At 38.6% G+C, this 27,270-nt stretch overlaps 1 protein-coding gene across 5 annotated transcripts in view; it reads right to left on the minus strand.

Moving 5' to 3' along the window:
• The window catches only part of FRY (FRY microtubule binding protein), a 240,346-nt gene that overhangs the window by 1,576 nt on the left and 211,500 nt on the right, over nt 1–27,270 (minus strand). For 3 of the 5 annotated variants that reach the window (XM_065678414.1, XM_065678415.1, XM_065678416.1), the window contains 6 exons: nt 26,324–26,524; nt 25,634–25,795; nt 21,888–22,051; nt 20,544–20,733; nt 13,982–14,131; nt 12,935–13,166 (listed from right to left, as the gene is read on the minus strand). In XM_065678414.1, the coding sequence (XP_065534486.1) occupies nt 12,972–13,166; nt 13,982–14,131; nt 20,544–20,733; nt 21,888–22,051; nt 25,634–25,795; nt 26,324–26,524 (1,062 nt within the window). In that variant the 3' untranslated portion in view covers nt 12,935–12,971. Of the gene's footprint in view, nt 1–459; nt 654–4,851; nt 4,963–7,707; nt 7,726–12,498; nt 12,583–12,934; nt 13,167–13,981; nt 14,132–20,543; nt 20,734–21,887; nt 22,052–25,633; nt 25,796–26,323; nt 26,525–27,270 lie in introns of those variants that run through there. The other 2 variants (XM_065678417.1, XM_065678418.1) reach the window with 2 other exon arrangements.

Below are 27,270 nucleotides of genomic sequence, written 5' to 3' on the forward strand. Positions count from 1 at the left end.
CACTGGTTTATGCTACTCATTTGTTACTCAGTATGTTATCAAGCAGTGAAATCACATAAAAGCATAATTCTTACTATCTAAAAACCAAAAAGCTTAAGAAAACTCATTCAAATAAATGGAACTGGGCTGAATGTTAGCTGATGCCAATGACATTCACCTATAAGGAATTAGTTCTGTGAAAGTATTCTTCAGAGCCTCGCAGAAGTACTTTTGATCTACTCATTGTAATTAAACACCTTAACTGTTGCAAGCATACGTTTGTATTGCTGATTTGATACTGTTACTTGTGGCACACTGCTGCAAAAGTCAGTAATATCAATGCCCTCACGTACCGTCTTGAAACATTCAATTAATTATGCTGACTCAGCACATTACGTTTAGTATAAAGTTAGGAAGGTAATAAATGCATACTTTTCTAATAACATGAAAGCCTAATATGAGCCATGTAGTAAAACTTGCCTGCATTCTCTTATTTGTCGCACGGCTTTAACAAGTTCATTGTTTTTCAAGCACTCCAGCATGGACTGAATAGCTGCTTCTGTGGAATTGAATGTGGGCTCAGATTCCATCGTCAGAGGCTCAGCTGCAATTGCAGCAGTAGCATCCTTAAGGTTTTTCTTCAACTCACTCAGTTCTCTTGACATATTTAACAGCTGTTGCAAGGAGAAAGAGATGGGTATTTTTATTCTCCACAGGCACCAACGACAGTAGCTATTTCAAGCGTGTACTATATTGGATGTACACATTATGGAAAAGATCCTCTTTTAACACAAGGGCATTTCTTGACCTCTGAGCTCTGTACAATATAGGGAAGACACAAACTACAGATTTTTAAGCTTTGTGCTTCATTTAACCCTATACTGTATTTTTGGTTTGCTAAAATGCAAGAGTAAATCTAAACAATCTTTTATTTTTCACCCCTGCTACTTTTTCCATTCCATAGTGGATAGTTTAAGAAAACATAGACTTCTCCTAGCAATGATGCTGTCATTTATTTACAAAACACATGCAGAATCTGACATGATTAACATATGGACAGGAATGGTATAACCCTCTGTCAGACTTCAAAGTTCACATAGCACAAGACTTGTAAGTGAGTTAACAGTTAATTTCTAAAGTCTACCTTTTCATGCTCATACATCCTAAAAATAAGCACTCTCACATGAACTAATGATGGAACTTCCTTTCAGTAATAGCTTATGGCTCCAGCAAAATATGTGAATTTCATGGTAAAACAGCTCTTCCCCATATTAGTGTTTTGCAGTTTCACAGGCTGCATTATTTATAAAATTTCTAACTGTGAAATACAGTTACTGAAATCAATTGTCTTCTAAGGAACACAAAATATTTCTAAAATTTAAGACTATTTTAAGATGCCTCCTGACCCGTGTTCTCTTAAAAGTGGACATCCTAGTCACAATGAGCCAGCTTTCAGAACAGTGCCTTAAGATACAATAAATATTCAAGCTCTTTGTACTGCTACAGCATACCTGATAATTTCTATTTAGAGAGACTCTCTGAGCTATTTGAATATGTCATAAAATACATTTATAGCTTCAGATTTGTTTTACAGCTACAAAGTACAATAACTTCTTCCCCTCAATAGTTTAAAATATATACACTTTACCAGGAGAAACATACATATGGAATGGCAAGTTAAATCTTTCCTTAGATGATGCTCATTCAGCTTAAAGTAATCACCTCAAATATATTTCAAAGGATTACATATTTTATGCAATTGCTGAAAATAAACTCAACTAACAGCATTGTTCTTGTGATCTGTTTATTTTAAAGAAAGATACATAGATTTATCTAAAAACAAATGGCTACTTGGGTCAAAAGTGATAGTGTGCTGTGTGAAAAATATGTAAAGAGGAAAGGTTGTAAAAATCACAGTGTGAAAAAGAAGACATTAAGGTATTTAGTTAATTATATGTTTAAAATAGATTTAATACTCAATGTTTAAAGTAAACATTAAACTGATTTCAATGTATTTATCTAGAGAATAAGAACGGGCAGTATGCTTGCAGTAAAAATATAAAGTAGTTCTACACTACACATCTCTGCTCAAGTATGAGAGGATGCAAAACCATTTAATAGCTGTTTGGCAAAAACTGCTGCTGATGTTCCTAGTATAATGCACATGCAACGGAGAGAATTTATATGGCTGGAAATTACAACACATTATTCCAGCAAAAACATTAATTTTGCATCCAGATTAAGATTAATTTACCCAATTATTTTGCTATTTCCATGCTAAAAAGTGCTCCTGGTCTACGTGTCTCCACAAAGTTCAGAGAAGATCAGTCTGACCTAGGAAAAGGCTGTTTTCTGTATGTGTAATGAAGGTACATTTTCCTAAAAATTAAGGCCTCACTTAAAATAAAAATAAACCACTTGAAGATGTTCACACAGAGTAAGTCCCCAGTACATGTAAAGTGTGTGAGTGAAGGTAAGATCATAGAATCATAGAATAGTTAGGGTTGGAAAGGACCTCAAGATCATCTAGTTCCAACCCCCCTGCCATGGGCAGGGACATCTCACACTAAACCATCCCACACAAGGCTCCATCCAACCTGGCCTTGAACACCGCCAGGGATGGAGCACTCACAACCTCCCTGGGCAACCCATTCCAGTGCCTCACCACCCTAACAGGAAAGAATTTCCTCCTTATATCCAATCTAAACTTCCCCTGTTTAAATTTGAACCTGTTATCCCTTGTCCTGTCACTACAGTCCCTGACAAAGAGTCCCTCCCCAACATCCCTATAGGCCCCCTTCAGATACTGGAAGGCTGCTATGAGGTCTCCACGCAGCCTTCTCTTCTCCAGGCTGAACAGCCCCAACTTCCTCAGCCTGTCTTCATACGGGAGGTGCTCCAGTCCCCTGATCATCCTCGTGGCCCTCCTCTGGCCTTGTTCCAACAGTTCCATGTCCTTTTTATGTTGAGGACACCAGAACTGCACACAATACTCCAGGTGAGGTCTCACAAGAGCAGAGTAGAGGGGCAGGATCACCTCCTTCGACCTGCTGTAGCCCCATCATAGAAGGCCACCAAATTGGTCAGGCAGGATTTCCCCTTAGTGAAGCCATGCTGGCTGTCACCAAGCATCTTGTTGTTTCTCATGTACCTTAGCATGCCTTCCAGGAGAATGTGCTCCAAGATTTTACCAGGCACAGAGGTGAGACTGACTGGTCTGTAATTCCCTGGGTCTTCCATTTTCCCCTTCTTGAAAATGGGGGTTATATTTCCCTTTTTCCAGTCGTCGGGAACTTCACCTGACTGCCATGATTTTTCAAATACGATGGCCAGTGGCTTAGCAACTTCATTCACCAGCTCCTTCAGGACCCGCGGATGGATTCCATCAGGTCCCATGGACTTCTGCATGTTCAGGTTTTTAAGAGGGTCTCGAACCAGATCCTCTCCTACAGTGGGCCCAAGGTCTTCATTCTCACAGTCCCTGCGTCTACCTTCTAAGACCTGGGTGGTGCAGTCAGAGCCTTTGCCAGTAAAGACCGAGGCACAGAAGTCATTCAGAACCTCAGCCTTCTCCAAATCCTGTGTAGCCAGTTCTCCCGAAAGCTTCCTCAGGGGGCCTATTTTGTCCCTAGTCTGTTTTTTGTTTGCTACATACCTATAGAATCCCTTCCTGTTATCCTTAACATCCCTGTCTAGGTTTAGTTCTAACTGGGCCTTAGCCTTCCTAACCTGGTCCCTAGCTTCCCGGACAACATCCCTATACTCTACCCAGGCCGCCTGTCCTTGCTTCCATTTTTTATAAGCCTCTTTTTTCCTCTGAATTTTCCTCAGCAGCTCCTTATCCATCCAAGGAGGTCTCCTGGCCCTCCTGCCGCACTTCCTTCTAGTTGGGATGCAGCACTCCTGAGCTTGTAGCAGGTGATCCTTGAATATCAACCAACAGTCTTGGGCCCCCCTGACCTCCAGGGCTATATCCCATGGAACCTTACTAAGCAGGCTCCTGAAGAGGCCAAAGTCTGCTCTTTTGAAGTCCAGCGCAGTGAGCTTGCTGCACGCTCTTCTCACTGTCCTGGGGATCTCAAATTCGACCCTCTCATGATCGCTGCATCCAAGGCTGCCCTGGAGTACCACATTTCCAACCAGCCCTTCCCTGTTGGTGAGCACAAGGTCAAGCATGGCACCTCTCCTTGTTGGCTCCTCTATTACTTGCAGAAGGAAGTTGTCTTCCACACAATTGAGGAACCTCCTGGATTGCTTGTGCCGTGCAGTGCCATCGTTCCAGCAGATGTCAGGGTGGTTGAAATCCCCCGTGAGAACAAGGGCCTGCAAGCGTAAGGCTTTTCCTGTCTGTCTGTAGAGTAAATGTGTTTCTATGTCTAAGAATCTCATCATTCACGTGGTTTCCCTATCTTGGCTTAGGAATTCACAAACATTAATGGAGATTTCTCTTCACTGCACTACTGCGGTACAAAGAATACTCTGCCTCAACAGGGCAAGTGAGCAGGTTAAGAAACTGGCCCGTGTTAAGCAGGACATCTGTATTTGTGTAAAATTCAATAGGGTGCTGTCTTGTATTTTCTCCACACAGGGATAATTGTGAGATTTCATGTATCATACTAGTTTGTTACCATAGACCGAAATGACTTCTGAAGACTGAATGTATAAAAGATCACTGTCTCTGACAATTACAGGAAATACAGTCTCTTGACTATATTTTAATGCAGATGCTGCTGTACTAAAGGATTTTGTCTGCAAACTTATATGCAGGGTGAAATGATGTAATCTTTGGTGTAAGTCCATAGAAAGAAATACAAGAATATGAAAGTAAAGTGTTTTTTTTTTCACTGTAAGACTTTTTAGTTTGTTACATACCTCTGGCATGGAACTGACTTCATGCACTTGTCCGATAAGTTTACAGTAGGACTGAAAAAGCAACAGCAGCTGGAAGTGCAGTTTATATAATCTCTGACACAGTTCCAATTGCTAAGGAAAGATTTGTGGAAGAAAAATCATAAAGATCAGTGAGTTAGACTAATTTTCAATAACTAATAAAACACACTGAGATAGTCCAGTTCTCAGAAAACATTGTTTTACTGGAGTATGATCATATACTGTTTCAGAAAACAACATTCTTCTGCAGGTAAGTCATATATGACATTGAAAATAAAAATTAGGATGGCTAGCTGTCATGTAGCACACATCAGCATCAATCTCAAAGCGGTTTATATAGGTTAGCTTCACTATCTCCAATTTGCAGCTGGAAAGCAGATGCAGAATACAGGGGAAATTGCTGCATGAAACATAAAACTCTTTAAAACTTCAGAAACGGCAAAAGACCATTTCTGAGAGGAGGGATGAAGTAGTTGTCTAAGAGGTCAAAGCTTCTGCCTGAGGGCAGAAGGGAGAGGGAGAGAGGCAATAAATCCATCCAGGAGCAACCAGTAGGAAGTGCCAGCTCTGCAACTTAAACCTCAGCTCGTGGATTTTCCACTGTCTTAAAGAAACCATACAAATGATGGATGGATTTTAATGTGTAAGAGGACTTCTGGCTTCTACAATGTATTCTCTCAGATTAAGTAGATACTGTTCTATGTATATTAACTTGTTTCTTCCAGTGAGATGCGCAGTGCCACACAAAAGGTGTTGGGTACATTGAAGTAACGTGATGGGCACGTCTGCCAGAGAACTCAGTATGTTTATGACCCTGGTATTCATGTGCCTTCCAGGAGGGGGAATCTGGTAGTTCCACAGCTGGATCATGATGGGGAAGGGAGGCATATTTGATCTTTGGCAAATTACGGAATAAGTGAAACTTCTGCAAGTACAATTGCATGCCAAACATGACAGAAAAGGAGAAGCAGCAATTAATGTCTTTGCTTCCTTAAAGCACTTCGTACATGCTTAGCTACCAGCATGTACTTCAGCTACTTGCTGAACTGCAAATGCCAGCGCAAATACTTTGAAAGTATTTAAAAACCATGATAAACGTTAATTTGAGTGAAGTTCTTATTTACATATGGTTCAATATTTAAGTGCCAGGGTTTTTATTAATAAGCCAAAATTAGAACTGTATCCTTATGCATTTCCAGTTTCAAAATTTCTGTACCATCCATACAAGGCTGAGCGGCTGAGCTCAAGGAGATGTTCTTTGGCAAATTTCAGCTTTGTCAGGGAGGAGTGGACACCAATCACCATCTACGAACAGTCATCCAAAGCCACTGTCAAAATCAAGTAGAGGTAGTCTCCTTCTGAAGGAGGTATGTAGAGGAGAATGGGAGCAAGAGGAGAGTGCCAAGCCATGGGTGTCAACCTGGCAATGTTTGTCTTGCTGAAGGCCTGGCAGACAGGGCTGCTTGCACGTCAGCCTTGCTCTGCCACAGCGGCATAGCTCAGCACTGTCAATTTGCCTGATCTGAGCTCTGTAGTGATAAACTGTTTCTGGTTTCTGAGTTGGTATGTTTTATGTTTGTTATTGGTGGTCAGGGTTGGAGTGTTCCTGGCCCAAATGGAATCCCACCACACCTGATATGGCAGCAAAGACCCACATGAAGTGAAGGAAGGCCCATCAGATCCATAGTGGGGAAAAAAGGGAGGGAACAGCTGTGCAGCCTGCTAGGACAGAACAGACTCATGGGCAGGGACAAAAGCTATTGGTGGCCAGGAGAATGAAGAGGTAAGGCATGAAGGATGCTGCCTGTTAAAGAAACCTGCCCAGTGGCCATTCTCTGTAACCGAGGCCACGTAGCAACATCATGCTTGCATTTATGTGGCTGATCATTCTCCTCCCAAAATAAAGAGTGAATATTTAGATACAGCCTCCTGGAAATGGTTCTGGCTTCTGTCTTACTCCAACCATGCTCTGCATATCAGGGGCTGGCTGGCACCCCAGGCAGGGAAGGTGCTAACTGTTCACCCCTAATACCAGCCTGGGGACACACGCTTGCTCCGTGGTCCTTTTTTAGCTGGACCACAGCCCCAGGTTCTCCAACAGGGATCCAATTCACTCTATTCAAATTTTGGAGAACCAGCAACATTATGTAACAGTTACATACACATCTACTTGAAGCTGTCAGGGAGTTAAAAGTTAATTGAAAACCAGGACATGGCACAACATAAAAAAATAAAAATCTTAAGAGAGCTCGGCATGTAACACACGACTTTTTTCAGTCCTTACAGAACAATAATTCAGTTTCACCCTTCTGGTTGCTAACCTGAGTGAAAACAAACTAAGATAAAATCAAAGACTCAGGTTTGACTCAGTATTTAGTTACCATATCAAGCAATTCCATCTTTGTTCTTCCTATGTATTAGAAACCAACAGTGGTGAAACTATTAATCAACATATAAACAAACCCAATTTAAACCATAACTATATGTCAACTCTAAATTGTAGATTTTCATTAGGCCAAATTGAGAATTACGAATTCTAAAATAACAAAAAGGTTATCTTCCACTCCAGCATATGACATACGTTTAAATGCTTGATTTAAAAAAAAAATATCTAAATGACCGCTTAAAACATATGAAGGTGTCAGAATTTTGGTGCAGTATTTTTAGATTTCACAATACACACATTAGTAAATTATTTTAGTCACTGCATGTAGAACCACACATTCTACAGGAAAATTATAATGAAAAAGGAAAACATGCTTAGAAGTAAAACAGTAAAACTGGGGTGTATTAGTCCATCTACAGATGGACAAAGAATATGAAAGAACTTCAACTTACTGCAAGAGATTCCATTTGCTACACAGCAAGCATGGCACAGGAAAAAAGGAAAGGAAAGAAAGTATAGTGTCAGTGAAATGCATGCAATAGGAAGCACAGCCCATCTTTAATAGCATAATTTGTCAGCAGTATTAGCAATGCTTGCCTCAACCTGGTAACTGGTTGGAAATATCACATACAACATGCACAGCATTCTTAATAAAATCAAACTTTAATTCTAATCGTAAATTCCAGTCTAAATACCCTCAGTTAGATCTTCAGATTTATTAGTTCTGATTTATCCCACTCAGTAAATGCTGTAACTAACAAACACAATGTCATCTGCCCAGTTACAGCCTGATGTCAGTGCATACGCACATAGTGTTACAAAACATTTGGAATTCTTATTAAAATTATTTACCTTATCATCCATACAAAGGCAACAAACACAGAAATGTGAAATAATGCTAACTTTGTATAACCTGACAAAGTGTTTCATTCTGGTTTCTTTCCATGGGCCTTACTATTAAAAAAATGTATGAAAAGCATTGTCCCAAATCCTGCCCTACTCTTCTGTAAAACCATGACAAACTATGCTTGAAGCTCTTATGATGTTTAATTTCATGCCTTTTACATTGCTTGAATAATTTTCTTCTATTTAGTACTCTTGAAAAAGCCCCTTTCTATCTTGGCTTCCATGTAGTTCACATAAACTAAGCTTTGCAAAGCTAAATTCAAGGTAAGAGGACAAGATCAGACAGATCACTGTGCTCTAATAAATTCACAGGTGTGCTGGCTTGTGTTTTTCAAATCTTGTTTGTCTCTGTCTCAGCTCTTCTGAAGTTTAGTGTGCCACCAAGTTTCATTGGACTTTTTCAAAAAGATTGCAATCCACATATAATTTCTAATTTGTCTTGGAATTTACATTAAAGAAGGTGGGGGGGTGGGGTGGGGTGGTGGTGGGAGGGGGAAGCAACAGGTAAGTGAATTCCATGATCTTTTTTCCCAGAAAACACTGTCTTCTCTGTACTGCTTCCAAAATCCTGGCAAGCTAAAAAAAAGGGTGGGGAAGGGGTTTCACATTACATGAAAAACCCTTCTTCACAGAAAGAAAATATGCTGGGTACAAAATCTCCCTAAACTATGTGGATGCTCAACTCCATAATTTCATGAGTGTAACTTATTTTCCTCTTTCTTTCAGCATAAAATGAAATATTCCTTTGAAGTTGAAAAGACACTAATTATTGGACTAAGTGACAATTCTTTTAGCCCCAAGCAGCAAGGGCTCGGGTAGAATGATCCTAGCCTTCACAAGTGTTCTCAGTGTCTAGTTTAATTCCTATAGTAAAGGAAGTACTGGTTTAGATTAGTTGATAGACACTACACAATTAGTGGTTTTGGCAGCTGAAAATACCAAATGTTTAGAGTATCTGGATCACTCGCACAGTCCTTTATGCAGCTAGTAAATGCTGCACCTAAGGAGGATGCAGCAACACCCTGATTTAGATTTTTTATCGAGACAGAGAATTACTATTCTGTACAATTAGCAGACAAGCAAGACAGCAAAGCACTAATTTTTAGATCATGGGTCTTCTTGCTTTTTTTCAAGGAATCATTTTTACATACTGAAAAGAGATGAGAGTTACACAATTATTTCTTAAGACATTAACACTTTGATGGCTACACAGTCTTCAGTTATTTACTGGCACAGAAGAGTCCCACTGCAACAAAATAACTGCTGTGTGCAAGGGGCTATTAATTGTAAGTGCATTTTATTAAGGCATTCTATTTGATTTGATGTGCCAGCAGACAAAAGCTTTTCCCACAGTCTAGGAAAGTGGGTATATATAAAAATTTGTGCATATATCAGAGAGAAAAAGAGATCCGGCATATGCTGTGCATTCTTAAATATCCACTGGACTTGAAGGACAGTAGAAACTATTCTGTTTGGGGAAATCTATAGCACAGATGTGTTCCTCCTTTAGGAAAGCTGCCTACCTGAGCCAATTTTACCTCCCTGTCAATCTATGGGTCTGTCAAATAGCAGTCAGATAATTGGTTACTGATTATTAAGAATGTCTAACTTAACAATGAGACTTACTGTGTCTTGTTTAGTAAGATTGAAGAGTGTACTGATTGCTGTACTCATCTGAGACTGTTAGTCCTGGACAGACAGCACAATGTCTGTCACAATATGTCCAGTTAATCTTTTGTCTATCAATTGACTTCTATGTCCTTGAGACTCTGTTGTTCAATGTAGCACCAAAGTTTACAAATCAGAGACACATCCAAATCATGCAATCTGTTGCAAAGATAAGAGGGTGTGTGTGGGAAAGACATTCTGGGACATGAAGCTTTCACCCGATTTCAGAAAAGTTGCTAGCTCCAGCAGCTGACCTAGACAACTGCTATTTCAAGCTTCTTCAATGTCAGAACAAGCAATCTCTGCCTCTGCCCATTTTTAGTAACAGTAACAATAGTCAACAAATCATGTGCAATTATTTTGAAATAAGACCTGATTAGAGAAACTGATGCCAAGTTAGATACCAGCATCAGCAGGCACTTGCGACGCAACCGCCTGTGCTAATGCTGAATTTGGTCTTACGTCTTGTCTGTAGGGGGGACTATTTTTACCTCGAGCTTGTTACCAAGCAGGGAGTTCTGAGAGCAAGGTGTTGCTTTTCTTTTCCTTACAATTCTTTATGAACCTTTTCCAGAAGCAGCCAGGTTTTCTGCTTAGCTAAGCAATTTTTTTTTTAGGCTGGAAGTCTTCAGCAGGATTTCAGGCCCTAGTCTAACCCTCAATGAGTTTAAGCAGTATCCCTTGTGACTACCTTGTTTTTTCCTACAATTATTAGATTCTTTAGCTTTCAGGGTGAAGAGAAAATGAGAGGAAAAATAGTACTTGACAGTCTAGGAGCAATTTTTCCTTGTCCCTTCCTAATCACATTCCTCAGTTTCCCTGGACTCTTCCTCCCATTACACTTGTTGAATGAACAAACTGTTTCATAGGGAAGCACTGCTTCAACTGAGAAATAAATATGAAAGGGAAGAAAAGAAAGATACCTATTGGTCAAAGACCTACCATCCTGTCAACTTCCAAGGAATAATGCATTTTGGGCTGAAGGAACAATGATGGGGAGATAGATACCAAGGACTTCTGAAGGAGTGAGAAACTTCTCTTTTCAGTCTGTTTGATAAGTAGTAAAAATACTAAACTTGGCTTCACAAAACACACATTTAATTCTGAAACAGAGAACACCTAGCTGAAAACAACACCACATAAGTGGAACATGACATTTACTAACTTCTAGATGCATTTAGGCCAGCTATTTGAGCTCAGTTCACAGTTTATTTCTTCTCTTCAGCACTCTTTCTCCTCCACTTTTTCAAAAAAGTAAATGTAGATGATCAACATGCATGTTCCAATAGTTACACCTCCCTATGCATACTTTATCTCCCTCTCCTGATGTACTTGCAGGAGAGGTAGTAGCATGTATTCCAGGTCTCTTTTTCAGAGTCGGGAATAGCTCACTTGTAACTTCCCTGTACACAATTCCTATTACAGAATAGACAGTATCTTATTTAAATGTACTGGAAGCTGCCTGTCACTTTTGCTGGTGCCACTGACAGGTGGGGGAAGATTGAACAGTTTTCCCACTGCCTGAGATTGCAGCCACAGGACTTATTAGCAATTACATTTGCTAATAAGGTCAAGGAAGCCAAAATGCAGGGGTGGCAAGGGCTTGGGATTCTTGGGAAATGGCATAGAAAATAAAAATCAGGGAAGTTCAAAGATGGGAAGACAAATACGTAGAAGTGCGAAGAGAGGTTAAGATAAATCTAGCAGAAAATAAAGTGAACTGGGGGATAAGACAAACTAACATAAGAATAAACCAAAGTATTTGACAAAAATGGTTACAACAGTCAGTTGTGTGTTCTGAAAATGTCACCATTATCTTTTATAAGTTAAAATACATGGAAAGAGATGTCACTTTTTTTCTACATGTTGTTGCTGCTTCCTGATTTTGGTTAATTCTATCCAGCCCCCTCTGGTCCCCATCCCTCCATTATCTCCAAAAGTTAGAAAAAGACAGCTCTACAAAATAATATTTCTCAATTCATTCTACGCCACTAAGATACCATCTGTTTCTTATAGCTTAGTATATTAAATAATGGGAATGCCTGCTGATGGTGCTGATTTCTGAAAAGGTTGATTTGTTAACTAGAATCAACACACTGAATATATATACTTATGTGTATATATATGGGCACATGTACATGTAAAACTTGCTCAAAAGTGGTATTTTGCCATGGCTATGAATACTTATCTACAGCATAAATTATTCCACTGGCCATTTTACAGTCTTTATTTCACAATTACTAACCTAAGCGTATTTCAACCAGGCAAATCTTGCTGTCGGGCAGACCAAGTGTGTAACAGCTGTAGATAAAATGAGTGTAATGTGGAAATGCAGTAATCCAGAGGTGATTTTCAGAGACCCTGTGCTGTGGGAAACTGCTGCTGCAACATCTTTCTAAAACAGACAGCATGCACAACCCAGACAGGGTTAGCTCTTCTTCCTCATCTAGACTATGAAGGCAGCAGTACTGCCTCTGAACACTTCCCATTTCCTGTGGCCAGGGCTGAGGCAGCAATACCTTTGAGCCTTAAGTGTGAAAAGTGGATTATGCTAAAGCCCAGCAGAGAGACAAGGAGGAAGTACAGCAGGATCTTGTGGGTCTGAGAACAAGATCTATCAATCACACATATTACTTTACAGGAGAGAAATATTAGTGCTCATTCATTACCTTCTCTTCTGAGTCCCCTGGCTGGCAGGTAATAACTCCATCTCGTGAGCCCCCAGCGAACGTTGCTTTGCAGTTTGCAAGCCACTGTTTTGAGAGAGAAATTAAAAGAAGATATAAACACAACCTATGGTTTGATTTGAAGAAAAGTGAGCAAAATCTTAGTTTCACAGCATAGCATGTAAACAAATAAAAATGTGCAGCTGCATTTTTTATTTACATAGACTGTGGCAATTTGCTTTGACTGTAATTTAAAAAGTGTACTTCTGATTTTTCCTGGTATTTTAATTACATAAACCAAGAAAATGAATTAATTACTGAATAAGGGAAAGGAGAGACCTGGAATATTAAAGATGCCAATGTTTCTAAAATTAAGGAATACAATAACTGTATTTTTTCTAGTTCTGGTTCGTATGCTCAGGAAGAAACATTTCACGAATCCAGTACTGAAACATGTTTTTTTATTGAACATCAGTTTAACCAGATCTGAGTGTATCTATCTGCAGTCTCCTGACATAGCACACAGATGTACAGAACAAATATACACATGTACAAAACATAATCCAGCATACCGAGAGTGTTGCTTCTTTCCTGTTGTTGTATGTGTCCAGGTACTCCTGTAGTTCTAAAACACTGAACTTCAGCTTTTCAAGAAGGCCACAAGAGAGCAGCTGGAGAAATGAAATCAAAAGGTCTAGTAAATATCACTTTAAAAATATTAATAGAGCAGAAAGTATTGTAAAGATCTTGTAAATGTACACTTAGATTTACAGATACTAATGCTGAAAAATGTATTTACGCAAAATTATACATAAATATAATACTATACTGACAACTCAATAGCAAATGTTGCACCAATGATAATGTGGAGTTGAAATTGTGTTCTGTGTTTAACACCTTTGCAGAGGACAATAAAATACTGCACAAAGCCTAACTAGTCATCTCCACAGAGGAACAGCTCTTCCATGGTCACGGCAGTGGGCCCAAGAATACACTTTGCAAGTTCCTACCTCTGTGGTTCTGTGTGAGGCCACACTGTCCTGATGCTGTTGCACAAACATGGGCCAGAATGAAAACAGTGGGGGGGTCACCTCATTCATTCCCTAATACTTATTTTTATCATCCAGCTCTCATCACTGTTGACTCAAATTAAACCATTATACAAATTACCCTAAAAATAGCTTCTCCTTTTTTGGTTTGTGGAGCCAGCAGGGTCAAGCAGGCACGTGTTTTATATTGTTTTCTGGCACAAAGGCTTAACACATCATAACTGTTCTATGATTCTATATTGCCCATCTGCCAGTATCTACGTAATAAAATAATATGGAAAGTACATGGAAATATGGTTAAGAATAAGAGATAAAATTAGAGCTAGGAGGTATCTTTTTGACATATATACTCAGGAGTTGCTCAAAAGTAAAAGAGCGAGCCAGTAAAATAACACACTGCAACACAGCACATGCCTTTTGAAAAGAAATATACTCACTGTTTCTGCATCTACAAAAAGGGTGGGACATTCTGAACATGATGTTAACATCTGAGAAGACCTCACAAACTTGGAGCCTATTCCTCGCAGGTTGTCTCCTAAGTAACTAGCTGCATCGCAGGTTAGGAAGCAGAATCTTTTCTGAATATTCTGGAAATAAAAATACAACTCATTGTATTCTTCACTCAAGTAAAACATTCTTTCCTTTGCAAGCAAATGGCATGATTTTTTCTGTCCACACAATAACGTGCAAAAGAGACTGTTTCCCTATGGAGAACTGAATGCCTGCTCAAGGATACTGAATAATAGTTATTATGCCAGAGACAGCATACAGCTGGGCAAGTGCAAAACTAATTACACAATTCATAATAATCTACTACTGAAATACATTCTTTCTTGTAAAGACTATTCAATCTTCATACAGCCTTTTATCCACAGGTAGCTTTTCTTTCTTGGCTGTACAGAGTTAACAGAGTCGATCAGCACATGACTTTTTCTGCCCATTCCGGGCATTGTTTTGTTAGTATTCCATGTCAAGTGGCTAATCAGATAAGATAATGGACATCCTAATGCCAAACAGCAGCATGGAAAAATCAGAAAAACCTTTTTGTTTTCTCCTGTGGGAAAAACCTTCTCACTAAAACTTTGCTGCTCGGGAGGACTCAGGAATACCACATTGCATCCGGGAATTATTCTTCTCGGAAGACTTTTTTGGTGTTTTGAGCTGTAATCCAGTCAAGTCTTTAAGAAACATTCTAGTGCTGATCGTTGCTTTTCAGTGACTAATGAATAGATAGATTGACTAATAAATAAAACCAATACGTTAGACTTGCAGGAACTAAATAATGATATTGATAAATACACAGGAGGTTTCACTGCCAAAATGTATCTCAGTAAGGTCAACTGCTCAGCAGGTGGGAGTAACATGAAAATATAAAAAAAAATATAAAAGTATGAAGCATTTTTGTGTGATTCATTCCATGTTACCATAGGCATCTTTCTGAGGTTAGGACCTGCATTACCATAAGCATGCCTAAGTGAAGAGAAGTGCTTCCCAAATACCAATCTGGATGACAGACATATAAATAGCCTGTTACTGTTCCTACACTGGAGCACTGAAGTTAAGTACCTGAAATCAAGTAATAACTGAATTCAGACTTTATTGATAATGTAAGCTGTTGGATTGCATGATTTTTTTTAAAAAAGCTACATAAGCCCTCACACTGTAGGTAGGGTAAACACTATCAATTTATAAACCGGTTAAAGACAAACTTCCTCTACAGACCAATTTCGTAAGTGCTTATTTGTGAATCTCTCTCTAAAGCATCTGAACTGACCATGTGAACACACTTGAAATCAGATAGATTGATACTTTTCTTACTATACATTTCTACCATCTTACTTAACACAGAAACAAAGCACTATACATGTCACTGAGCACATGGATCAGATTCTCTGCTGCACTGAATCTGTAGCAGAGGTAAGGGGCTTTTACTAATTAACATCAAAACAGGTAACTTATTATTTTTATGAGCAACCAGCAGAATCATCTAAATCATAGGACTTGGTGACAGTTGGAGATTTATTACTATGATGCCGTCTGAAAAGAAAAATACAGTCCAAGTCTTAGTGAAACTATTGCTGACAGCTCTTCCGGCAAAGGAAAGAGATCTAGATTTGATCTTAACCCACAGAAAAGAGCTAGCTGAGAATGTGAAAGTGGAATGAAATTTAGAAAAACAGATTATGGAACAGAGTCCAAGAGAAGTTGGTTGTAAGGGACGTCTGGAGAACATCTGATCCAACCTTCAACTCAAAGCAGGGCTATTGCCAACACTAGATCAAGTCAGCATGGTTTTGTCTAGCAGAGTCTCGGAAGCTCTATGATCAGACATTCCTCAGACTCTCTGGGTAACCTGCTTAGGTGTTGCAATGCCCTCCTGGGGAAGAGTAATTGAGTTCATGAATCTGAGGCAGTGAAGGAGACAGATTACAGAAGTAATACAACTGACTCCAATGAATTCAGAATTTGCACAAAGGAGCCCATAAGAAATAACTTCATGGGGAAAGGAATTAACAAGAGGTAGCCATTCTTTAGGAAAAAAAAAAAAAAAGAAAAGAAAAAAGAGGGAAGAAGCACATTCTGTACCACCGCAACATAGAAAATACGTTAAGACATATACCGGCCTACATCACAGATATTGCAGTCAGGTAAATACTCATGCAAAAAAAGAACAGAAAGTGAAACTCTGTTAAGTTACTAACTTCAGTTAGTAACTGTGTTAAGTTACTACCAAAAATAGCACAGCAATGTAGGCACGATTTGCCAAATAAACCAGTGAGAGAAAGGAAGAATGTCAAGAAGCAAAGTAGAAATAATTAAGAGGAAAGCCAAGGAATCACAATGGAGAGAAACACTTACTAACAGACACTACTGAAAAGACCAATGTGTTTAATGCCTTCTTTTGCCTTATTGCTCCCAGAAAGAGAATCTGGGTACAGGTAACTGAGACATCTAAGAAAACTCTGGTGAGAAAATATCTTGCTAGTAAGGGCTTGGATACTTTTACATCTTTGCAGATTAGGGAAACATGCTATGACAGTTACAATACTGGGTAAAGAGGTCTAGGAACCATAACAAATATTTTTGAAAACTCACAGAACCCAGGGTGTTCTTATCTCAAAAAAAAAAAAAAAAACCCAAACCCAAACCCAAGAGCAAAATAATTAAACACAAATTTCAGGAAAAGAGAGAACATATAATAGGCAGTACAGATTTGGCCAGATAAAATCATATGAAACTTTAATTTTCATGAAGGGCTAAAATTTTCTATTAGGAGGAGAAGAAATTGATATATTAGACATTATTTCATTTACTGTCTTAGAAGTAAGGCAGAGAATCCTGGTCTAGAGGTAACTAGGTGTGCAAAACCATATTATGAAGTTAATTATCAGCAGCTCACTATCCTATTGCTAAGATAAATGGAGTAGAATTCTACTTGCGACTGTGTCAGGCACTAACCAAGTCATTAATGAAAATACTGAATAATGAAATATGCTTCATGCTTATTAAGTACATGGATGATTGAGCTGCAGGGCTGCAAATTCTTTGGAAGCCTGGATTAGCATTCAGACTGATCTTGATAAACTGGAGAAGTGGTGTGTGAAAAGAAAGACAAAGTTGTACACCTAGGATGAAATAGCCCACAGAGAACATTCAGGATGGAGAATAACCAGGGAGGCAAATTTTTGCAGAACAATATCTGCACACTAGATCAGATTACAAGTGGAAAATGTGCAGTAGTCAGTAGAGAGAAATTTTTCAACAGGAATACCTTCTATAAAATAGGTAATCCTTTATAGCCAGTGCTGGTAAGAATTTAGGCTGAAATACAGAACCTCTCTTGCTTTTCAAGTAAACAGCCTACTAAAGAGAGCCCATAGCAATAGTGAGAAGTTAAGGTGGCTTATGAGAAGACTGAAAGAAATGGGGTTAAATAAAAGTTTGGGATAGGTGAAGTCATGGTCTTTAAACTGCAAAGAAGAGAATAAGTACAACTGTGCATAGAGCAAGAAGCAATGGGCATAAACACAGAAGGAGAAGTTTTCAAGCAATTAAGGAGAGCTTAAGCGTTGGACTACACTACCTAGGAACACTGTGAAGTTCCACCCGAACCTAAAGGTTAAGAACAGTCTAGAGAAAAAAAGTTAACAAGCATTTGACGAGCACGAAAGTTACAGTTGATCCTATCCTGGGCAAGATAAAGAACATAAACATCAGGTCCCTTCCAGCACTCATCTACTCATGTGTTTTAACAGTTCTAGCTTATTTTATGAAACTTACTTCCTCAAAGCATTTCAGTCATGGTTTCATCAAAAGCTGACCAGCCCACTGTTTAGATTCAAGAAAACATATCCTTCCTTTACTGGTTTCCTTTTCAGATATTCATAAAAGCACCAATCAATCTATGGCTAAGAATATAAGCCTTGAACAGTGTTTTAAACGCATTAAAATATAAAAAAGCAAGAGACTGTACTTTGGTATGTATGTATATATGGTACTTCACTAAATATATCTTGTAATTACATGGACTATTAGTTCTGCAGTAAGTTATCATCTCAGCTATGTTCTTTTGGGTGCAGATTACAGTGGCTGTAATCTTTCGAGCAAAGTCTAAACACAGTATATATTTTATGAAATGGGACTAAAGCGAATAATAATGCCAACCACCAGCATATTATGAACAGCTGTATGCCTGCGTATAGTCACTGTGTCAATGTAAATAATAACAACATATTCTTAAATGTTTTCTTCTTAACCTCAGGTTTCCTCTTCTGGGAAGAGGACTTACTGTAATAAAACAGCTTGGCTGTGGAAACTACTTGCTAGTTCTCAAATCTACTTGTCTTGGGACTGGCTGGTCTGCTGGCAGACATTTGATTTGATGAAATACAAAGAGGCAGCTGAAAAGATAATCCAGAGATCTCTGAGCTATGACCCGTTTACAGGAAAAGTACTTCAGTAATTTCAGGAATTATAAACAAGTTTAACGTGTTGTGGGCAAACCTCCAAGATACCATTAACTTGATACAGACTGAAATGTAGGTGCCCTCGAAAATGCACTTCTTTCACTTCACCAAGTATTAAGCTGACAAGCTCCTCTAAACAATGGTTTTGTTTCACAGTTAAATATTTTGGCAGTACTTCGCGTTGCAAGCCTAGCACATATTGTGCTTGTTTTTGAAACTTCCTGCTGGTGAGGGTCAAAAGCCTTTAAAGTTAGCGGATGAGTAGCAAAGTTTCATGGTGCAAACACAATATAATTCCAGAGAAACTGGGATCTTATGACAAAAATCTGGGAAAATAATACTTCTAACTTTTAACCTGGAAGAAGAGAACAAAGACATTTTTATAAAATAAAAATATGGCTGTGACTCCAGCTAGAAAATTCTGGTTTGCTAATACCATTAACACTTTTTTTAATTATTTTTATTACTGTTATTCAGGTTTTACTGTTACTAATGTTGTTTTTTTTTGAGAGCAGCATTGTAGCTTTTCCCTTTAAGTATCAACTGCAGAAAATGAGTGGGCCATCTTCTAAATATAGGGCAAGCACAACAGCAAACGTAGTTTGTGCAAGTTAAAACAGGTATTTTACAGGCAATGTTCAGGTCCTGCATTACACAGCATTATTTATTTGGTTTTCAGAAGTGTGGTACCAGTTCCCTTTCACCTCTTCAAAGAGAATAAAAAGGACAAATAACTCTCAGAACACTTGAACAGGGCTATTAACCTCTAGGACTGCAATAATGGCAGAAAAGCTGAAAATACATCATGAAGAAACACAGAACTAATTTTCAAAACTGAACTGTCATGCACTGAAATCAACCCTGGGTTTTTTGTTTTTTTTTTTTCCTTCCAAATGGCTATTTACTAGTGTTTAAAAGGCACTCAAACATTACAGTGGTGTAATGTTTAAAGGAGGACACAGTGCACAGCTAGAGAAGATGTCATGAACTCTGGCGGAGCACAGAAGAAACAGGATCATAGAATCATAGAATCAACTAGGTTGGAAAAGACCTTTAAGATCATCAAGTCCAACCATTACCCCAGCACTGCAAAGACCACCAATAAACCATGTCGCTGAGGGCCTCATTTACACAGTTTTTGAACACTTCCAGGTACAGTGATTGCACCACTTCCCAGGGCAGCCTGTTCCAGTGCTTCATGGAGAAGAGATTCTTACTGTGTGATGTTTCTTTCTTATAAGGATAGCCTTAAAGATATAAAAAGGTCTTGAGAGTGTATGATTATTAGTAGGATACCTACTGCTAGTAAAAAATGGGTGTACTCTGAGAGCATGGGTACTTAAACTCTGCATGAAGTTACCCGGCTGGAAGTTCATTGTTGTAGCATGCTAAACAGCCTACGGCTGCCTCATATAAGCCAGCAGAAACAATTAAAAAAGGATTTAAAACTAATTACAGATAAGAACAGGCAGTCATTCCTTAGAACAGCTTCTATATTTGACTTTTATTTTTCTTATCTTTTTGCAAGATTCTTATCTTTGTGAGCATGCAGTTTTAGAAAGGAAAAATGTATTTCTAATCTTCAGACTCAGTCTCTGGAACTTATGTTACATGATGGCAGCTGGATATTTGGAACACAATATTTAATAATGTTGACATTTACATGGGCACGGTTAGATTTCAATGGTTTCAGATGAAAGAACAGATACAATAGTTTGAGATGAAAAGGCTGTTTCCTGTGTCTTGCAGTTAGTGTTTCAGGCTATTTGTAAAGTACTAAAGAAAATACTTTTTAAAGTGGATCCATATTTTATAACATTACTTCCAAACCTGCAAGTATGATATATGTACTATTTTTTATAATGAAACTGGTCCTAGGAAATGGTTCGGCATAAAAATCTAGTATGGCAATTCTTCAGCATGCGAAATTACGATGGTTAGATACCTAGTAGTTCTTTCTGGTACTACTATCAAGAACCATCCAGACGTGGTCTAAACATTTTGATTGTGTATCTTAAACTTATTTTCTCACCTTAAACAGGGAAGAGAACACATGAAATGTATAAACTGCACAGGACCCATCAGAGTCGCACATGAGCTGGTTGATATGACTACGCCAGGCTTCTTCTGCATCATCACATGCTGCTGGCTGAAACGCAGCAAGGATGGCAGAAAAAAATGGTGACGGAGGAGGGGAGGCATTCCGATCAACATCTCCAAAACTGAAGGAGAAAAAAAAAACCCGGACTGTGATGAAAGGAGAATACCAGGAAGGTGGCAGATAAAATAGGCTACAACAGAGAGACACAATCACAAGATCAATTACAGCACATTTCTAAAAATATTCATCAACTTTCAAATGACTTTTGAAGGTTGGCAAAGTGTTGGCTACAGTAATAAAAACCTCCAAATACAAATCCCTGTCTTCAAGACATTACCATCCATCTTTCATTTACAATACTTCAATTGTTTTATTGTACCATCATTTGGAAGAAGAAGGCTGAAACTTCACAGGAGCATAAAGACCACAAAGAAAACCTCTTTTGTTTTTAGGAAAAATTGGTTTAATAATGTACAGAAGTACTGATAAGAATCTTGGCATGTACAAATATTATATACACTGACTTGTTTGTCCCCCAGTGTAATGGATTGGAGAATATCCACACTGTTCTTAGGACAGAGCATTATTTTGGCACTCCATGGTCAGTGAGACCGGCTAACCTCCATTTTTAAAGGGTACTAAGATATTGATCTTGCATTATTATGCTTTGAGATGAAGAAATACTTCCTATAGGTCCCAAGAACAGGAACAGTGATTCTGAAATGTGTGGCACATAGACAAAGACCAAGCTTATTTATATATCCTTATTCCTTTCCATAAACACCTGCTAATTGCAGTCTAACTCAGCATCCAAAATATGAAAGATCTCCATAACACATGGAAAAATCTTACCAGCAGCCTCAAGAGTATACGGATGGGATTTTTGACAATATTTTCACTTCCTTATGACCCATAAGAAATCAGATGGATGATCTGTTGAACAGCTAACTAAGCATTCCCATTACTGTGAAACTTTAAAAACCCTGTTTTTTCTTTCGATTAAATATATTACATGTACAATGACTAACTGCATAGATGTGTGTAAAAACCGCATCTTCTTTATCCTAGAAGGAAAATATTGGTGGTTTTGTTTGTTTTTTTTTAAATTATGTGATAATTATGCAGGTAATTAGGGCATTGTCTTCTCACTGCTCTAAACTCATGACAATTTTTTAACTTCTGTAGCCAAAATAGCCATTCCATTAACTGGCACATTGTTAACACTCTATCGTACAGTGTAAAAGAACTTATACAAATAATAGCATATACAAGTACCTAGCAAGAGCAAATTGTTCCAGCCTGTCAACTTTCTCTTCAGTCTCTGTCATATCCAGACTAAGGCTATCACTGCACTCAAATGCTCCAGGGAGTTCATTTGTAGACCCTGAAAGGTCATCCTCATGGACTGCTGTATCGTGTTCTTCATGTACAGCTTCAACCTAGGGGAGTGAATGATGGTGTCTTAGAAAACAGCAAATTAATAAGCTAATTCTACTAATAAAGCATTTAATGAAAAAACCCGACCTGATAACATGTTAAATGACACAGATATAAAGCCACAGATTAGAAACGGCATGAACCAAGTTACACGTCTTCGAAAACACTGTGTTTGCTTAATTTGCTGTCTTGGATCAATATTATTTTTTAGGCATTTCTTCAACTTTGTCTAGTAAAGAAGTTCAGATTTCAATGCACGTGGCAACATAACAGGGAAGTATTTTTTTCAGGAAAAACAATAGGGTTCTTGTTACTTTCAGGCTGCCCTTGTCACTTACTGCTTGATAGTGTCCAAGAGTGCATTAAAAAGTCTCAAAAATATTGAAAAAATCCTCACTGCCTGGAACACTATATTCATGTTTATTATTAAAAATGACTTTTAGCATGTCATTTACACAATAACTTCCATTCAAGAGGAATCCAAAGCATTCTATAGGCCATTAAAAGGATTATGCTTCTACTCTTTCTGTCCTTTTTCACCCATTAGCACCTAAAACTCTTGATTTCTTTTCAAAACTTTCAAATTTCTCTCGTATTTTTAATCTGAACAAATTTTGTTTCAGTTTTAATCTTTTGGCTTTTTGGTAGGATTGGAGTACACTTCCAGAAATGGGTGAAAAATATATAAAATAACATAATCTAAATATCTGTATCCCTCAAAGCATTACCATCACTGCCTTATAATCCCTAACGAATACCATCTTAATTATGGTGATTACTACCTTTAATAGAAAATAAGTTTAACTAGTTTTGTGCTGTTAACAATAATACCTGGCTTTTGGCCCTGAAACACTTGAGAAGAGGACCATATTCTATGATTCTACTTAATCAGTTTGTTGCTTTCATTTACTGAACCTTTTTAAAAGTCGAGGTGATATTTTTGGTTTTGCTTACAATGCAACAACTAAACCTTTTTGTACAGCGCTAAAGAAGTAACAAAAATTCTCCTCTGCATTGCTGACATACAATCAGCTCTCTGAAAATAAGAACTCAGAGGAAAAGAGAAACAGGAAAGAGCTCAGATTTTGCTTTATCAAATTAAATAAAAATTATTTAGGTGCAAGACTCAAGTTTTTTTTTTTTACTAAATATTGGATGACGTCTTCCTTAAAATACATACAAAACCTGGTATTTTAACTCAATTTGTACTGACTCCAACTAGGCTTGGGCAAATATGCAGAAGTACGCATACTAGAAGAAATATCCTTGAAGCAAAAAACAGTAAGAAGGCATTCTCTATAAACTTACAGAATCATAGAATAGTTAGGGTTGGAAAGGACCTCAAGATCATCTAGTTCCAACCCCCCTGCCATAGGCAGGGACACCTCACACTAAACCATCCCACCCAAGGCTTCATCTAACCTGGCCTTGAACACTGCCAGGGATGGAGCACTCACAACCTCCCTGGGCAACCCATTCCAGTGCCTCACCACCCTAACAGGAAAGAATTTCCTCCTTATATCCAATCTAAACTTCCCCTGTTTAAGTTTGAACCCGTTACCCCTTGTCCTGTCACTACAGTCCCTGACGAAGAGTCCCTCCCCAGCATCCCTATAGGCCCCCTTCAGACACTGGAAGGCTGCTATGAGGTCTCCACGCAGCCTTCTCTTCTCCAGGCTGAACAGCCCCAACTTTCTCAGCCTGTCTTCATACGGGAGGTGCTCCAGTCCCCTGATCATCCTCGTGGCCCTCCTCTGGACTTGTTCCAACAGTTCCATGTCCTTTTTATGCTGAGGACACCAGAACTGCACACAATACTCCAGGTGAGGTCTCACATGAGCAGAGTAGAGGGGCAGGATCTCCTCCTTCGACCTGCTGGTCACGCTCCTTTTGATGCAGCCCAGGATACGGTTGGCTTTCTGGGCTGCGAGCACACACTGCCGGCTCATGTTCATTTTCTCATCGACCAGCACCCCCAAGTTCTAAATTCAAACATCTTTGTAACACTGGAAAATCCTTCTCAACTTGGGTTATGTATTTCACCAATATCAAACCTGCATCAGGACTACCTGAATTTGCCAGTCAACACCACAAGAAATTGCTGTGATTTTACATTCTTCACTGGTTTACTTTTTCCAAAGCTTTTCATTTTCTGATGAACACTTGCACATGGGTATTTGAAACTTAAGGAAATTTTCACAGTAAAGATTCTAAAACCTCAGGCACATATGAAGCTCATGAACTACAATTTGCAATTCTTAACGTGCATACCAATAGCTACTGCAGCTGGATGCATGAGATTAGCTGCAGTCACCACCTGCAAACATCTGTTCTGACTGCAGCTTCCTGAACTGAAATTCTGCCAACTTCTGATTATGTTTGTTACATGGTAACTTGTCTAATAACAGTTGTTTTGACAAATGATAATGAGTTTACCTTTTCTGCAATGATTATTTTGACAGGTTGTCCTCCTTTCCTATCCTTACTCACATTTCCTTTCTCCTGCCCTTTCTTACTCCTGGGGAGGCTTCTGACACAAACAATTTGTTCAATATTCAGCACAATTCCAATCTCCTTTTCTAGGACTCCTTCACCAGAAGTTTTCATTACTTCTGTTACATGCAGTGCTAGCAATACTGTATAAGTTTTGTGTGTGGCTGTATTTGGAAGGGATCAAAAGAAGGAACTGGAAGGAAAGCTGTTGATTACACAAGACATACTTTTTCCCCAGCCCCATTCTTCATCATCACATGCCTTTACTGCCGAAGTCACCCAATACAGACATGACAGAGAAAGTTTTACTAGTAAAGCAACAGTGTCATAATGCCACTAACCCACACACACATCCCACCCCCGATTATATTTCTGGAGAGACAGTGGGAGGAGTAGGTTCACCTGATCACCCACAAACAAGTATTATCAAACTAGAAATTAAAGAAACCATCTCCACATTGATAAATCACTTACCAAGCTTACTCTATGTTCGTCTTCTGATACAACTGTCTGAAATAAACTGTGCTGAACATGGTGGTTGTATCCTTGCAAATCCTGCCTCCGCATACCACCACCACCCCCCCGCCCCGGATGGCTTAATTTTGCAGTCATGAATTTAAAATTTCTAAATGTCTGCCAAAAGGCAACAACTGAATCCAGTGCACACAACTGCACAATAGGTTCCCACATAGAAAAAAATCTCAGAGAATACACGCATACACCCACTGCATGAGTTAGCATATCATTCATTTAAATCAGCATGAAGGAACAAAAGTGTATTCCCTTAGGGTTGTAACTTGCAGCCAGTTCATGAATGTGTCTTCCAATAAGCTTGTAGTATCTTGGTGCATATGTAGTGCCATATACTTAAGAAACAATACACAAAATATTTTAATGAAGAAAGTATAAGTAGAAAGGAAAGAGTATGAATGTGCATGAGCATATGAATGTATTGTACTATGCCAAACAGGAAGTCAGACTGTATTTGCTTTCATAGATCAAACCCTTTATGAAAGTGTAGGTAAAACAAACTTGTAAAAGTGTTATTTAGAATACAGTCTAGTTGGGAAAGAAAGTAAAAACATATTCACCTTAGATCCTTCAGACACTTGGAGATTATTCATGTCAGGCAAAGACACATCAAAGCCGGACGTTCCTATATTAAAATGATGAGGGTCTGCTGACGTTGTGTCACACGATGTGGAAAGTGAGTCAATATGATTTGTATCCTCAGATGGGGAGAGAGTTATAATCTGTTTAAAAGACAAAATAAGCACAGAAGAACTGAGTATATGGCTATCCTACCGCGCAGTGCAAAACAGTTATTGTTTAAAACGGCAGTGATGGTGGCTCTCTTAGTTCACATGCAGACATATTATAACCCTTTCAATGTTTCTCATAAAAATTGTATGCAAACGTCCCAGAGGTGAACAATGAAAACCTGACACAGTTTAACAAACCGGAGCTTTGTCCTATTTCTCCAAGTATTAGATAACATCAGAAAGATTTACTACTGGCCAATTGTGCAAAATTATCACACAGTAATTTGTTGGAAAAAAGGCCAAATAATCAGATTTGATGTTTCCTGTGTTTTGAACTTTGCATTAAAAGTCCTGTTTACATTTGCAAATAAGGGAAAATCAAGCAAAAACCAAACATGGCATTAAGTGCCACCCCCAGTTTCAGATGATTACATTGCACCTGGGGGAGAGAAAACTAAAAGCCCAGGCTATTTAAAACCACAACCCTGTATTTTCTTAAGTTGGGAGTTTGCAACTTACTAGGTCTGAGTTCTCCAGGATTTGGCTGGTGGTCAGGTCCTCCTCCTCTGATGACTCATCCGAGTCCTCATGGTTCATTTTGTTGAGGCTGGGCGTGCTCCCTGAGAGCTGGCTCTCTTCCAGCAGCTGCATGTCGCACTTGTCCAGGCTATCCAGGGACCGTCTGCGCACTCCCCAGTTGAAGTTGTCCATGCTCTCCCCCTGAAATCAGATATAGGGTCAGCTTCCTTGATCTGAAGCTCATAATATACAAACCACTAATATCATTAGATCAAAGTTAGCTCAAGAAATATTTTTATGTAAAAATAAAATACAAACTTGATATAAACATTTTTTTTTGTTTGTTCACCTGGAGATAAGAGCAGAAGCATGGAAATGACGAGTTAAATGAAGATTCAGTCTTTTCAATATCAGATGTTTTTCATGCATTTGCTGATTTAAGAATTTGGTTTTGTAAGTCCACATATACACACACCTCAATACCAGTAGGGCAATGACAGGCAAATGAAAAGTTTAGAAGCAATTTTAGAGGATTTTTCCATGATGTTTAAAGGTATTAGGAGCACAGATCATAGTAATGGTTCAATTGCAAAACCTGCGTTAAAGATTTTAGGTTCTCTGCATTATATACATAATCATAATGATGAGTAGATTTGAATTAACCCTTCACTTACATACAGAATGGAATAGCTAAAGCAGCACACCTTTTAAAACTTTTATCCTAGGACCATATTGCTTAATTTAGTAACTTGAATTTAGTTGAATTATTTGAAACTATACTTTGAGAAAAACCTAATTAGCATTGCCCAAGATTTCATATTTTAAAAAGGACACAGTCAAGTGGACTAAACATTTTATATTAACTTTCAGTTTGGATCCCATGCACAGTTACATAAAGCCAAGTGCATTAAGCAAGCGGCATAATTATTGTGAGGCTGGAGAACTGA

Source organism: Lathamus discolor, chromosome 4 (genome assembly GCF_037157495.1).
Source record: "Lathamus discolor isolate bLatDis1 chromosome 4, bLatDis1.hap1, whole genome shotgun sequence".
NCBI classification, from domain to species: domain Eukaryota; kingdom Metazoa; phylum Chordata; class Aves; order Psittaciformes; family Psittacidae; genus Lathamus; species Lathamus discolor.